The sequence below is a fragment of the Salvelinus sp. IW2-2015 genome, linkage group LG36 (genome assembly GCF_002910315.2).
Source record: "Salvelinus sp. IW2-2015 linkage group LG36, ASM291031v2, whole genome shotgun sequence".
NCBI lineage: Eukaryota > Metazoa > Chordata > Actinopteri > Salmoniformes > Salmonidae > Salvelinus > Salvelinus sp. IW2-2015.
The window spans coordinates 33,774,778-33,789,960 of NC_036875.1; the positions used below are offsets into that span (position 1 = coordinate 33,774,778).

General features: G+C 41.4%; 1 protein-coding gene across 1 annotated transcript in view; it reads left to right on the forward strand.

Annotated features, from left to right (window-relative positions):
• The window catches only part of LOC111959502 (nebulin), a 96,419-nt gene that overhangs the window by 58,640 nt on the left and 22,596 nt on the right, over window positions 1–15,183 (forward strand). The window contains 26 exon segments of the mRNA XM_070437765.1: window positions 2,789–2,986; window positions 3,915–4,019; window positions 4,387–4,491; window positions 4,616–4,720; window positions 4,824–4,931; window positions 5,161–5,274; window positions 5,393–5,590; window positions 6,031–6,135; window positions 6,308–6,412; window positions 6,855–6,962; window positions 7,175–7,282; window positions 7,963–8,070; window positions 8,311–8,415; window positions 8,832–8,936; window positions 9,166–9,264; window positions 9,439–9,543; window positions 9,793–9,897; window positions 10,066–10,170; window positions 10,319–10,423; window positions 11,297–11,401; window positions 11,655–11,759; window positions 11,950–12,054; window positions 12,164–12,268; window positions 13,376–13,480; window positions 14,575–14,676; window positions 14,891–14,998. Of these exon segments, the coding sequence (XP_070293866.1) occupies window positions 2,789–2,986; window positions 3,915–4,019; window positions 4,387–4,491; window positions 4,616–4,720; window positions 4,824–4,931; window positions 5,161–5,274; window positions 5,393–5,590; window positions 6,031–6,135; window positions 6,308–6,412; window positions 6,855–6,962; window positions 7,175–7,282; window positions 7,963–8,070; window positions 8,311–8,415; window positions 8,832–8,936; window positions 9,166–9,264; window positions 9,439–9,543; window positions 9,793–9,897; window positions 10,066–10,170; window positions 10,319–10,423; window positions 11,297–11,401; window positions 11,655–11,759; window positions 11,950–12,054; window positions 12,164–12,268; window positions 13,376–13,480; window positions 14,575–14,676; window positions 14,891–14,998 (2,931 nt within the window).

Genomic DNA, 15,183 nt, shown 5'->3' on the forward strand with positions numbered 1-15,183 from the left:
AATTTGTACATGTAGGTAGGGGTGAAGTGACTATGCATAGATAATAAACAGCGAGTAGCAGCAGTGTACAAAACAAATTGGGGGGGGGGGGGTCAATGTAATAGTCCGGTGGCCATTTGATTAATTGTTCAGCAGTCTTATGGCTTGGAGTTAGAAGCTGTTAAGGAGCCTTTTGGTCCTAGACTTGGCGCTCCGGTACCGCTTGCTATGCGGTAGCAGAGAAAACAGTCTATGACTTGGGTGACTGGAGTCTCTGACAATTTTATGGGCTATAGTTTTTAATACTATAGTATACAGTGCCTTCGGAAAGTATTCAGACCCCCTGACTTTTTCCACATTTTGTTACGTTATAGCCTTATTCTAAAATTAATTAACAAAAAAAATCCTAAGCAATCTACACACAGTACCCCATAATGACAAAGTGAAACAGGTTTTAAGATATTTTTGCAATTTTTTTTACCTGAAATACCTTATTCAGACCTTTTGCTATGAGACATGAAATTGAGCTCAGGTGCCTGTTTCCATTGATCATATTTGAGATGTTTCTACAACTTGAATGGAGTCCACCTGTGGTAAATTCAATTGATTAAACATGATTTGGAAAGGCACACAACTGTCTATATAAGGTTCCACAGTTGACAGTGCATGTCAGAGGAAAAACCAAGCCATGAGGTAGAAGGAATTGTCCGTAGAGCTCTGAGACAGGATTGTGTCGAGGCACAGATCTGGGGAAGGGTAGCAAAACATTGCTGCAGCATTGAAGGTCCTCAAGAACACAGTGGCCTCAATCATTCTTAAATGGAAGAAGTTTGGAACAATCAAGACTCTTCCTAGAGCTGGCCGCCCAGCCAAACTGAACAATCGGGGTAGAAGGGCCTTGGTCAGGGAGGTGACCAAGAACCCGATGGTCACTCTGACAGAGCTCTAGAGCACCACCAATAAGGCCTTTATGGTAGAGTGGCCAGATGGAAGCCACTCATTAAAAAGGCACATAACAGCCCGCTTGGAGTTTGCCAAAAGGCAACAAAAGACTCTAAGACCATGAGAAACAAGATTCTATGGTCTGATGAAACCACGATTGAACTCTTTGGCCTGAATGCCAAGCATCACGTCTGGAGGAAACCTGGCACCATCCCTACATTGACCCCCCCCCCCCCCCTACGGTGGCAGCATCATGCTGTGGGGATGTTTTTCAGCGGCAGGGACTGGGAGACTAGTCAGGATCGAGGCAAAGATGAACGGAGCAAAGTACAGAGAGATCCTTGATGAAAACCTGCTCCAAAGCACTCAGGACCTCAGACTGGGGGGAAGGTTCACCTTCCAACAGGACAACGACCCTAAGCACACAGCCAAGACAACGCAGGAGTGGCTTCGGGACAAGTCTCTGAATGTCCTTGAGTGGCCCAGCCAGAGCCCGGACTTGAACCCGATCTACAGTAACATCTCTGGAGAGACCTGAAAATAGCTGGGCACCAACACTCCCTATCCAACCTGACAGAGCTTGAGATGATCTGCAGAGAAGAATGGGAGAAACTTTCCAAATACAGCTGTGCCAAACTTGTAGCATCATACCCAAGAAGACTCAAGGCTGTAATCGCTGTCAAAGGTGCTTCAACAAAGTGCTGAGTAAAGGGTCTGAATAAAAATTTCGAAAACCTGTTTTTGCTTTGTCATTATGGGGTATTGTGTGTAGATTGATGAGTGAAAAAAAAACGATTTAATCAATTTTAGAATAAGGCTGTAACCTAACAAAATGTGGAAAACGTCAAGGGGTCTGAATACTTTCCGAAGTCGCTGTTTCTACAGTATACCTAATAAATAAAATACTGCTATAATACTATAGTATATCTACAGATTATCTAGTAAGATATGATAATGCTATAATATTATAGTATATCTACCGTACATCTAGGTAATATATTACTGCTATAATAATATAGTATATCTAGTCTATCTAGTAAAATATAATACTACTATAATTATATAATATATCTACAGCATATCTAGTAAGATATGATACAACAATAATACATCAATATATCTACTGTATATCTATAGTATATCTATAGTATATCATTAGTATATCTAGTAAAATATGATACTGCTGCATATTCAGGACGGCAGGTAGCCTAGTGATTAGAGCGTTGGGCCAGTCACTGAAAAGTTGCTGGATCGAATCCCCGAACTGACAAGGTAAAAATCTGTCGTTCTTCCCCTGAACAAGGCAGTTAACCCACTGTTCCCCGGTAGGCTGTCATTGTAAATAAGAATTTGTTCTTGACTGACTTGCCTAGTTAAATAAAGGTTAAATAAAAAAAATGGTATGTTCACATATAATAAGATATCACTTACACAGTATAATCTAGTAAATCGCACACATGATAATCCAGTCGCTACAGTCGCCAAATATACAGTAAAACAACAGCAGGTCGTCATTAAGAATTTGTTCTGAAATCTACCTGTATAAATAAAGTTAACAATTATACTCTGTTGGAACTTGGAATATGCCATATTTACTCCTTAGATATACTTTCCTATTCATATGTTTAGTTCTGTCAGGTTCTCCTACTTATTTGTTATTTTATTTTATTGAATATGCTTTACTTACTTCTAATCTTATTTTGTTGTTGCAATTTATGAACCTGCAGGTATGCATTTTGTACTCTGTGCACCACGTTTATCCTGTGCATGTGACACATATGCTTTCATTTGATTTTATTATATTTTTGATTTGAAAATAATCCACGTATCTGGAGATCTGAACACAGTGCCCTGTTCTTTCTTCCAGAGGAATTACCAGAAGGAGTATAATACCAACAAGGCCAAGAACCACATCCCCGCTGACATCATTCCCAACATCGTGGCTAAGAGGTGCCAGGACATGCTCAGTGACGTGCTGTATCGCACCTTACTGCACAACTGGACCTGCCACCCCGACCAGCAGGACCTTATCAGAGCCCGCAAGAACAATGAGATCCTGAGTGATGTATGTTGTATTTCGCACATGTTCAAAACATACTTTACAAATAAGTGAAAAAATACACTGAACAAAAAAACTTGTGAAGTGTTGGTCCCATGAAATGTTCCCTACGCACAAAAAGCTTATTTCTCTAAAATGTTGTGCACACATTTGTTTGCATCCCTATTGGTGAGCATTTCTCCTTTGCCAAGATAACTAATCCACCTGACAGGTGTAGCATATCAACAAGCTGATTAAACAGCATGATCATTACACAGGAGCACCTTGTGCTGGGGGCAATAAAAGGCTACTTWAAAAATATGCCGTTTGTCACATAACACAATGCCACAGATGTCTCAAGTTTTGAGGGAGCATGCTGGCTGCAGGAATGTCGACCAGAGCTGTTGCCAGGGAATGTAATGTTCATTTCTCTACCATAAGCTGCTTCCAACGTCGTTTTAGAGAATTTGGCAGTATGTCCAACCGGCTTCACAACCGCAGACCATGTGCCAGGACCACGTGCCAGGTCCAGCCCAGGACCTCCGCATCGGGCTTCTTTACTCGCGGGATTGTCTGTCGGGGCGGCTAAGCCCTCTCAGACCCACCCATGGCTGTACCCCTGCCCAGTCATGCGAAATACATAGATTAGGACCTAATGAATTTATTTCAATTGAGTGATTTCCTTATATGAACTGTAACTCAGTAAAATCTTTGAAATTGTTGCATGTTCCGTTTATATTTTTGTTCAGTGTATATATATAGTTTAAAAACAATACAATGACATGCTGTATTTAAGAAACAAATAGAAGTAATTATAATGTAGGTTCATCTGTTCCTCATCCCTCTGCTGTCCTTAGTTAGCTACACTACCGTACACTATCACAGTATTTGTAAAATCCCAATAAATCCAACTGATCTGATCTCTGCGTTGTGGTATTGTCTATCTGTCTGCTAGGTGTACTACAAAGAAGACCTGAACTGGATAAAGGGTATTGGTTGCTATGTTTGGGACACACCTGAGCTTGTCCGTGCCAAGAATGCCCACCTGCTGCAGAGCGATGTGAGTACAAAGAGAGACGTCACCTCTGTCACACTTACTGTAATTTATACCAATGACTCCCCTAGTCTTTCGTTTGTTAATGATTGACTACCTGTCCATCATAAATACTAAATAAATAGTATATTTTATCATAATAGTGATAAGAGACTATTTAAAACGGGATATTCCTGCTTGGAGACTATTACATTTTAGTCATTTCGCAGATGCTTTTATCGAGATCGACTTACAGTAGTGAGTGCATACATGTTCATACTGGTCCCCTGTGGGAATTGAACCCACAACCCTGGCATTGCAAGCACCTTGCTCTTACCAACTGAGCCACACGTGACCATGGTTTATTAACCTTCTCACATTTGTTTTCTCACAGATCAAATATAAGGAGGAGGGTAAGAAGGAATTCAACAACTACTCCATCGTGACAGACACCCCTGTCTACGTGACTGCTCTCCTGGGTCACACCTGGGCCAGTGATGTGAGTGTCAGATGTACTATACAGAAATCTATACTATACTGCATCATACTACACAATTCTTCTAATAGTATAAAAATGTTTAAAATCCGCTTTGTATCAAAACATATGCTCTTTATCTCCACAGCTGAACTATAGGGAGGCTTACCAGAAAGACAAGCATATCTATACCACCATTCTGGATACCTACGACTACGCACACAATGCCAACCTCAAGCACATCTACAGCACCGTGAGTGTGGCTCTACTGTCGACAGACACTATGTCTCCAAATGACCTATTAGGATTTTAAATGCTGTATTTAGAATGTTTATCTTTCGTTTTGTGTCATCTAGAAAACATATACATCTGCCTGGGACAAGATCAAGGCTAAGGATTACACGCTGCCATCAGACTCCCACGCCCTGAAACACGCCAAACAACAGAAGGTCATCCTCAGCAATGTGAGTTCAACATTGCACCCAACTTAAAAGCCTTTAGTAGTCCAAGACGTTTTTTTTTTACTTTTGATGCTCTTTATTGAGAATTCATCATTTGTTTAATGTTGTTGTTTTGGATCCCTAAGATTCAATGTCATTCATTTGGTTTATCAGTTATCACATACATAAAAGTTGCATGTACATTGTTAAAGCCCACTACTCAAAGCAACCCATATGATCCCCTTCCCTATAGGTTAAATACAGGGAGGATTATGAGAAGTTCAAGTCCCTCTACACCCTGCCCAAGTCCCTGGAGGACGACCCACAAACTCTCCGCTGCCTCAAAGCTGGAAAGATGGGTCTTGACGTGAGTCTTGTTGCCTTTTTTCATGATCGCCTCTTTACTCTTTCCATATGGCAGTCAAACACATTGATCATGGAAATGTAGACACACCTAATGGTTTATGTACCCTCCCTACATATAGCGCTTGTACAAGGCGGACTATGAGAAGACCAAGGCAAAGAACCACATCCCCCCAGATATGCTAGATGTCGTTTCAGCCCGTCAAACCCAGAACCATGTCAGTGAGATCGGTTACAGGAAGCACCTGCACCAGTGGATCTGTATGCCTGACATGCAGGTGTACGTCCAGGCACGCAAGGTCAACGAGCAGCTCAGCGACGTGAGTCATCTGAACAATTCATATTTGAATACACTTTTTTTATGTGGAAAACTGTATTTATTGTGATTTCACATTGCATTTAATCACAGTTTCATGTGAAGTTAAATTATTAAATTGGATAAAATGTGTTATTCTTACTTATTATAAACAATATTATTTTCAAATAAAATATATAATATTTTTTATACAGTATATAAAAAAAATGTTCTTCAGGAAGACCTAGTGTTATTTTTTTTTCTGGGGTGTAGTCGTTCATTTAAGATCTGGTAGAATGTGTCAGACAAAGTAACTACTATTGGAAATGACTTCTAAACTAACAGTTATATGTGTGTAGTTCATTATATTATGTAGTTCTAAGTTATAGTGCATTAATTCTGTACTTCCTCTTGCTTGTCATTATGACTTCATTAACTGATTGTTATTTTTCTGTAACTCCCCAGATCTTCTACAAGGATGACCTGAACTGGCTGAGGGGAATTGGCTGCTATGCCTGGGACACCCCTGAGATCCTGCGAGTCAAGGCTGCTGACAAACTGCAGAGCGATGTATGCTCCCGCCGCATGCCTCTCACCTATCTTTCTTAATCCGTCTTTCCTCCTCTCCTCTCCTGTCCTCCTCTCTTCTCCTCTCCTAATCTAATGACTGTAGGAATCAGATTCACCCCACAGATGTGGACAAAGATGTGGATGTATTTGTATGTTTGTTCTTGTCTTCCAGAACAAGTACAGAGCCAAGGGCATTGAGGCGTTCAAGGATTACTCTGTGGTCATCGACACTCCTACCTATGAGACAGCAAAACTGAGTTCTCAGAACCTGAGCGATGTGAGTACTGTCATTAAAGCTTCTTACTTCTATATCACCATCTTAATGTTTTATTTAACCCTTATTTAATCAGACGAGTCAGTTAAGAACAAATTCAAGTTAAGAATTAAAATAATTTTCATAATAATCAGTCAATCAAATGCATTTATAAAGCCCTTTTTACATCAGTAGATGTCACAAAGTGCTTATACAGAAATCCAGCCTAAAACTCCAAATAGCAAGCAATGCAGATGTAGAAACATGTTGGCTATGAAAAACTCCCTAGAAATGCAGGAACCTAGGAAGAAACCTAGATAGGAACCAGGCTCTGCGGGGTGACCAGTGCTCTTCTGGCCGTGCCGGGTGGAGATTACAAGAGTACATGGACATTAAGGCCAGATCGTTCAATGATGAAGCATATTAAGTTCTCCCCTATTCGTCCTCTATCCTCTCATGTTCTCAGCTCCACTACCGTCACGACTACGCCACCAATGTCAAGGGAACTAACTCCTCCCCCGCTGTCACCGTGGATACAGAGAGGGCACGCCTGGCCAACTTCAACCAGAGTGATGTAAGATGTTTTCAATTCTTACTTATTTTCTTTGATAATTTCTTTACTTTAAGTACACTCTTATAAAGCATACATCACTCATAACTTCAAAGATTCATAGATAGTAACTACTCCCTCAAACTGTTTCTGGATATAAACGCTGACTGTAATTTCTATTATGATTCTCATATCTTATGTCCTCTTCTGATTACCCCTCTCCTTATTCTCTTCAGAACTTGTACAAAGAGGCCAACAAGAACTTCATGCCCACTGGCTACTCTCTTCCCCACGACAATCCTCTCATGAAGCAGGCGAAACAAAATTCCATTGTTGCCAGCAGCGTAAGAGACACTTTATTTTCTTCAAATGTTCATCAATTTGTTACATTGTGTATAAAATATGAACCATTCACATTCCGTGAGGTCATTGTAAAAAATAAAATAATAATGATCTATTCAGATGCAAAGTTTCAGTTATGAGAGGCACATACTGTAGGAGTGTTGTGTTGTGTACTGTAGGATGACTGGATGGATGTAGTGGAGTTACACTAGGAACAGTGTTGTGTTGTGTAGGATGACTGGATGGATGTAGTAGAGTTACACTAGGAACAGTGTTGTGTTGTGTACTGTAGGATGACTGGATGGATGTAGTAGAGTTACACTAGGAACAGTGTTTGTGTTGTGTGCTGTAGGATGACTGGATGGATGTAGTAGAGTTACACTAGGAACAGTGTTGTGTTGTGTACTGTAGGATGACTGGATGGATGTAGTGGAGTTACACTAGGAACAGTGTTGTGTACTGTAGGATGACTGGATGGATGTAGCTGGAGTTACACTAGGAACAGTGTTGTGTTGTGTACTGTAGGATGACTGGATGGATGTAGTAGAGTTACACTAGGAACAGTGTTGTGTTGTGTACGGTAGGTGAATTAAAGGAAGCCTATATGTGTAGTTATGGTAGAATGGTAATATATTGGATTTGTATCGTAGTACCTCACTCGTGGAATTGTGTTGTTGTATAGGTGAAGTACAAGAATGACTATGAAAAGTCAAAGGCTACGAACTATACCATGGACCCAGAAGGTGTCAGCTTCGTCAACATCAGGAACGCCAACAAGGTCACCAACCCGGTAGGATTACAAACGTCTGCTACTCTTCCCTCACTATTTGGGAAAAATATAATCATTTATTAAATATTTAATTTGATTGATGATCCATCTATATATTTTTTTGTTATGAATCCCTTGAAAGATGTTGAATCGTTATAGAGTCAAAGACTCTGGTATGTTGGTATTATTAAAAGGATTGTTTTGTGGCGTAGTAGTAGTGATGTTATTTCCCCTCTCTCTCTGTCTGTCTGTCTGTCCCAGCGTCTGTACCGTGAGCTGTATGAGAAGGGCAAGGGCAAGATCCACACCACCTACGACACACCCGAAATCAGACAGGTCAAGATGACCCAGGAGGCCGTCAGCGACGTACGTGACCTATTGTCATCCTGTCATTATCACTCCTGTACTATTGTCATTGATGTTTGTTACTGTATGGTCTCATTGATGTTTGTTACTATGGCTCATTGATGTTTGTTACTATGGCTCATTGATGTTTGTTACTATGGCTCATTGATGTTTGTTACTATGGCTCACTGATGTTTGTTACTATGGCTCATTGATGTTTGTTACTATGGCTCATTGATGTTTGTTACTATGGCTTTGTGTTGATGCTTGCTACAAGTCTAATTCATCATGATTATATCTATTTTTTTATTCATTCTGTACATTCATTATATTTAGAGACATTTTGTTTAAAAACGATGGATTTATTTGTTCTATTTGCTGTGAAGTTAGTTTGCCACATGTTCTAAGTGCTGTGTGTCTCCCTCTGTCCCATGCAGTTGTGTTACAAGGGGAAGTACTTTGCTGACAGAGGCACCATGATCCCCATGGGCATCACTCCCCAGATGATACACTGTAACCACGTCAACGAGATCACCAGTGACGTACGTGGCCCAATAACGTTCACTCACCGAAAACAAAGCAGCCAAGCAACTTCTGAAACGTGCAATATTTAGGCTATACAACTACTGAAATATGTTTTTTTCAATGAATACTTAAGTTAACTTCAGTGAGAATATGAGAAGGGTTAATGGTTTATTGTTACTTTTCCCTCCATGCCTAATGAATAATTATACAGTAATGTAATCGTTGGGTCTCTGTTTCCATCACCAGCTGAGATACAAGGAGGACCTTCTGTGGCTGAGAGGCATTGGCTGCTTCCTGTATGACACACCTGAGATGTCTACTGTCCGCAACATTACCAAGTTTAGAGTAGGTTCCTTTCTTTCTCATTTTATTATGGCTTCAATCACCAATCAGTTGATGGATTACACTCCTCATGGGGCGATTGGTCTAAGTAATTAGCTAAGTATACACAATCTGCAAATACTGTCTATAATATATCTGCTCCATGCTAATCCATATTCATTTGTCTTACCACAACAGGCCAACTATGAAGTTGAGGCAAAGAAGAACCGTGCCAACTTCACTGTGGTCCTGGACACACCAGAGTACCAGCGCGTCACTGAGCTAAAGACCCACATGAGCGACGTGAGTCATGCTCTCTACTATATCGCCCACCATTTCCCACATATATATATATATTATTAATATATCATATTGTAATATACAATATATTAACAGAATACAGTAAAACTGCCATTATACGAGGCCGTTGCTTGTTGGAGACTCAGCATTTAATGGAAGTTTTGCCGTATTATAATATGGTTTAACAGGTCTGTCTTTGTCTGAATAGGCAGTGTTAAGTGGCTATGTTAACCTTTAACCTCTCGTCCTCAGCTGATGTACAGAGCCCAGGGCAATGTGGAGAAGACCAAGTGCACCACCACCCTGGACTCCCTCGATGTCAAGAGAGTCAAATGGGCCCAACAGCTCAGCAACAAGGCAAGTCAATTTAGCTCTCATAGATACAATAAACCTGGTAAACTCTTAGGAGGACTGATATCTGTGTTAAGATTTGTATTGGTACCTACTTAAAGCACAACAATGACAAAAATGAGGTACAAAGAAAGTGATTTCTGACATTTTTGTTAATGTCTCTCATAACTGCAGTATATGTACACTGACCTGGCCTCCAAGGAGAGGGCCCACTTCACTCCGGAGGTGGACACCCCCATAATGGACCACGCCAGGGCTATGAAGGTGGTCTTCAGCGAGGTAAGTCTTTCTAACGCAATTTAACTCAAACACTTTTCGTCCTTACAACCCAGCGTATACCATACTGGGTATCACGTCCCAATATGATACCATAGTATTTGCCCTTCACCGCTGCTCTAACACAGCTTCTCCTCTGATTCGTCCCCAGATCAAATACAAAGATCAGTATGAGAAGATGAAGCACAAGTACACTAGCATCCATGACACACCCATCCTGGTCCGGGCCAAGAAGGCCTACCTACAATCCAGTGATGTGAGTATGCTCTCTGGTGATCCCTCCTCCGCCTCTACTGTCTTTGGTCTTTAAGTTGTCCTTCTTACAAATGACTGACCTATTACACTCTCTCTCTCTCTCTCTCTCTCTCTCTCTCTCTCTCTCTCTCTCTCTCTCTCTCTCTCTCTTCGCTCCCTCTCTCTCTTCTCTCTCCTCTCTCTCTCTCTCTCTCTCTCTCGCTTCTCTCTCTCTCTCCTTCTCTCTCTCCGCTTTCTCTCGCTTCTTGCTCTCTCTCTCTCGCTTTCTCTCCTCTTCTCGCTTTCTCTCTCTCTCGCTTTCTCTCTCTCTCGCTTTCTTTCTTTCTTTCTCTCCCGCTTCTCTCTCTCTTTCCTCTTTCTCTTCCTCTCTCTCTCTTCTCTCTCTCTCTCTCTCTCTCTCTCTCTCTCTCTCTCTCTCTCTCTCTCTCTCTCTCTCTCTCTCTCTCTCTCTCTCTCTCTCTCTCTCTCTCTCTCTCTCTCTCTCTCTCTTCTCTCTCTCTCTCCTTTCTCTCGCTTTCTCTCGCTTTTCTCTCTCTCTCCTTTCTCTCGCTTCTCTCTCTCTCTTTCTCTCACTTTCTCTTTCTCTCTTCTCTTTTCTCTCTCTCTTTCTCTTTCTCTTCTCTCTCTCTCTCTTTCTCTCTCTCTCTTTCTCTCTCTCTCTCTTCTCTCTCTCTTCTCTTTCTCTCTCTCTCTCTCTCTTTCTCTTTCTCTCTAACTCTTTATCCTGTCTCTCTCTCTTTCTCCATCTCTCTCTCTTTCTCTCTCTCTTTCTCCATCTCTCTCTCTTTCTCCATCTCTCTCTCGCTTTCTCTTTCTCTCTCTCTCTTTCTTTCTCTTTCTCTCTTTCTTTCTCTCTTTCTCTCTCTCTCTCCAGCTGCGCTACAAGGAGAGCTTTGAGCAGGCCAAGGGTCACTACCACAGCGTCAAGGATGCCCTGGACATCGTGTGTCACCGCAGGGTCACCGATGACATCAGCGAGGTCAGTATGTCAGCCAATTAGAAAAGATCTCCCCAGCTACCAAAACTGTTTGAAATTACATCATTACAACCAGTAATCTCTTTCAACCTATTCACTAAGTCGTTTCAACCAGCTTTGCCTTCTGGCTCAGAGCCATCCAATAGGATGATTTGGCCCATTAAACAGACTTTTGGTATGTGGATTTAGCCAAATACTGTATACATGTATGTTATCATACAGATATAAGACACTTCTCTTTCTCTCCTTCACACAGGTCAAATACAGAGAGAAGTACATCAACTCTCTGGGTACATGGAGATCCATGCCCGACCGTCCCGAGTTTTTCCACAGCAGAATCATCGGTGAAAACGTCAGCGATGTGAGTGACGTCCCCTTAACAACAGAAAATACCCTCAGAGCAGAATCATTGTATTGTCAGTTTCAGTACATTTGAATACTTAGAATGGGTAGTTTACCATAAAACAATTGTATTGTCCATTTCAGCATATTAGAATAATTGTATGTGTTTATGAATGACCCACACCATTAATTTCTCTGTCCAATATTAGATCAAGTACAAGGAGGATCTGGAATGGCTGAAGGGTATTGGCTGCTACGTGTGGGACAGACCTGAGATGGTCCAGGCTGAGAAGAACAAGGTCCTCTTCAGTGAGGTAAAGAAAATCATCTACCGCTGCAAATACAATAAAAACCTCAGATCTTACTGTATCTTTGTCTTCCATAACCACCAGTCTTTTTTCTCCTCTTCTCTTTTGTAAACAGAGACTCTATAAAGCGACTTTCGAGAAGAACAGACACCACTTCAAGTATACCTGTGACACTCCATTCTTCCAGGCCACCAAGAATGCCTCCGTTATTATCAACGATGTAAGTCACAGACGCACTTTTGGAACACATTTATACAAATTCATATCGGTTTCAATTTGGATATACTGGATAGATTTGATCTTATTTAAATTATCTTATGAAAAACAGATGCAGTAATGAGTATAACATGTGTTTTCTTTCTACTGCATCTCATTTCGATTCTCAGCTTTGAAGGTAAAAGATGGTCATGATTAGTTCATAACGTTATGAATATCTTCTGTAATGATGAATGCACCTTGCTTCTTCCTGAGGTAATCCTAGCCACAATACCGTGTTGTTGTCACTCAAGTTTCTTTTGTCTCTGCAGTTCATTCCTCACATGGGATTAACCTTGGCTTTCTTTCCTGTAGTCTTCTTATCCCCTGTCACAGCTCCCTGTTTGTTTGTCAGTTGTCTTTAACTCCTTTTTGACGTTCTGAGCAGAGGCACTATAGAGCAGCCTATGAGAAGACCAAGGATAAGTACACCAGTGTGTTGGATGATCCTAGAAACCTCCTGGCTAAGGAGAACGCCAAGAATAGCCAGGTAAAGCTATGATTTTCCCCCTGCTAAGCCCCGCCCTCGTCCGCCTCTACCTCCTCTGGGCCTATCAGATAGCCTGCTTCTGAGCCCGGTGCATGAGGTCATCTGACTGCAGGCCTGCGGGAGGTCGTAGTCGCATGGATATAATGTCCATGGTTGTTCGTGTTCACGTCTCTCTCTCTCTTTTTCCTCACGCAGCAGGTGTCGTACTCTGTCACTCAAATAGCCCTCTTGGGTGTTCTGAGTGAGCGGCTACACTCTCCTTGATCTGTGCACTCAGAGTCAAAACCCGTAGACTTGGTTGAACCCCTTTATCACGTCAGTTTTAGTGACAAATGTCAACATTTTTAAAAGCATCGACAAAATCATAAAAGCTAATAAAAAAAGCCCATGTGATTGATTGATTGAACCAGATTGAACCAGATGTAATGGTTCTGAGGGAATAGATCAGGAGGACACAACACAGACTCCAGGCCTAGGATCTCCGCAGCTCCTCTCCAGTCCACTCCGTCCTGTCCCCTGACCCTGTCCCTGTCCTCAGCATGCTGTGTCTGTGTGTGTGTTAGTGTGTCCCTCCGTGGACAGAACAAATATAGATCCAGGGCCAGGGTGCTCTTAAAGAACGGCTGCAATGAGCTGCTCCGCCCAGACATCCTCAGCGCCATTTACCAGTCCAGCGAGCAGTGTAAGGTAATCGTCCATCGGCCCAGCAGACCAACCAAGCTCACCTCGCAGAGTTTTCCCAATTCCCTCCTGCTGCAGTTGTCTTCCCAGCCTCAGCACTAGCTAACTTCAGCTGTGGAAACCCATGCTGAACTCCTAATTGACATTAGCTTCCTTCACTCCCATTTTTTCACATTTCAATATTAGTCATTTAGCAGAAGCACTTATCCAGATCGACTTACAGGACCAATTAAGGTTAACTACCTTGCTGAAGGGCACATCAACAGATTTGGGTTTCTGGCCCAACGCTATTAACTGCTAGGCTACCTGCCGCCAACCACCACATTTGTCAAATTCTGGACATCTTTTCCTCCCTGCTTCAGAAACACTCTTGAATCTCCACTGACCTCTGAACCCAAGCTACCCAGCTCATCCCAAGTTATGATCCCGCTCCCTGTAACCCACATCACAAGTACAGACTGAACCGTCTAGAAAGACGTTGTATGTTAAATGAGGAATACATATTTCCTATGACAAAGTCAATAGTTTTGTTTATTTTCATTTATTTAAGTTCACATTTTTTATCCAAATGATATTAAATAAATACAACCATCATTAGTCTGTACTAATCGTGTTGAAATAGCAACAGACTCACCAGTAGGACTCAGTGTAGAAGCAGACGAGCTGATCAAACGTCAGCTGACGAAAATGAACCATGAGAAAACCACTGTTTTCATTCTCACACTGTGTGTTTGTGGACATCTCTTTGCACATCATTTCATTGTGTTGCATGTTTCCATAAAGCATGTTCCAACCTGTGCATGGTGTCTTCCCATTGCATTCATTCATTACATTGACATGTACTGTAGTCACGCTTCACAGAATCTCCTTTTCATGCTACACTACATTTTAAATGTCATTATCTTTTTTAGCACATACATTTAGTTTGATCAGGAATGGATAAAGCCATGTAAACTTAACTCATAAAATCAATCTGCAAAGCACATAGATCATCTATAGATAATTGAAACACTGTTAATAAGGTAAGTTGATACTGATTTGACAGTATTGTCTCCTGTGTGAGTGTTTCTAACTCTGGTGTCCTGCCCCCATCACCACAGTGGAAGTACAGGGAGCAGTATGAGCGTGCTAAGGGCAAGTTCACCTCCATCCTGGAGACTCCCGAGCATGAGAGCCACAAACGCAGCAAAGCCATCAGAGACGTGAGTTCACCTCGTCACACAACATTCAGTTAAAGATACTTTTTTTAAGGTCTCCCTCTTCTCAGAAAAATAAATAAAGTAACAAAATTAAATAAATATTTAATAAAATCATATAATGTATAAATGTATGATTTTGTTACTACTGTGTATTTATCAACATAACACTATATTTGAATAATTGTGACTTGCAACATTTTCTCATCACTTTTTCCAGAATGTCTACAAGATGGAGTATAACAAGAACAAGGCTAAGGGCTACACCCTGGGCCATGACACTCCACACAGCACACACATGAAGAAGGTCAAGGAGATCACCAGCGTGGTATGTACTCTACACTCTCAAAATGGATGCCTTCCATTTCACACATAACACAGCCACAAAGTCATAAACCCCACCTATTTCTACAATTGCTCTTCTTAAAATCTTATTTTAAACCTAACCTTAACCACACTGCTAACCTAATGCCTAACCCTAACCTTAAATTAAGACCATAAAGCTAATATTTT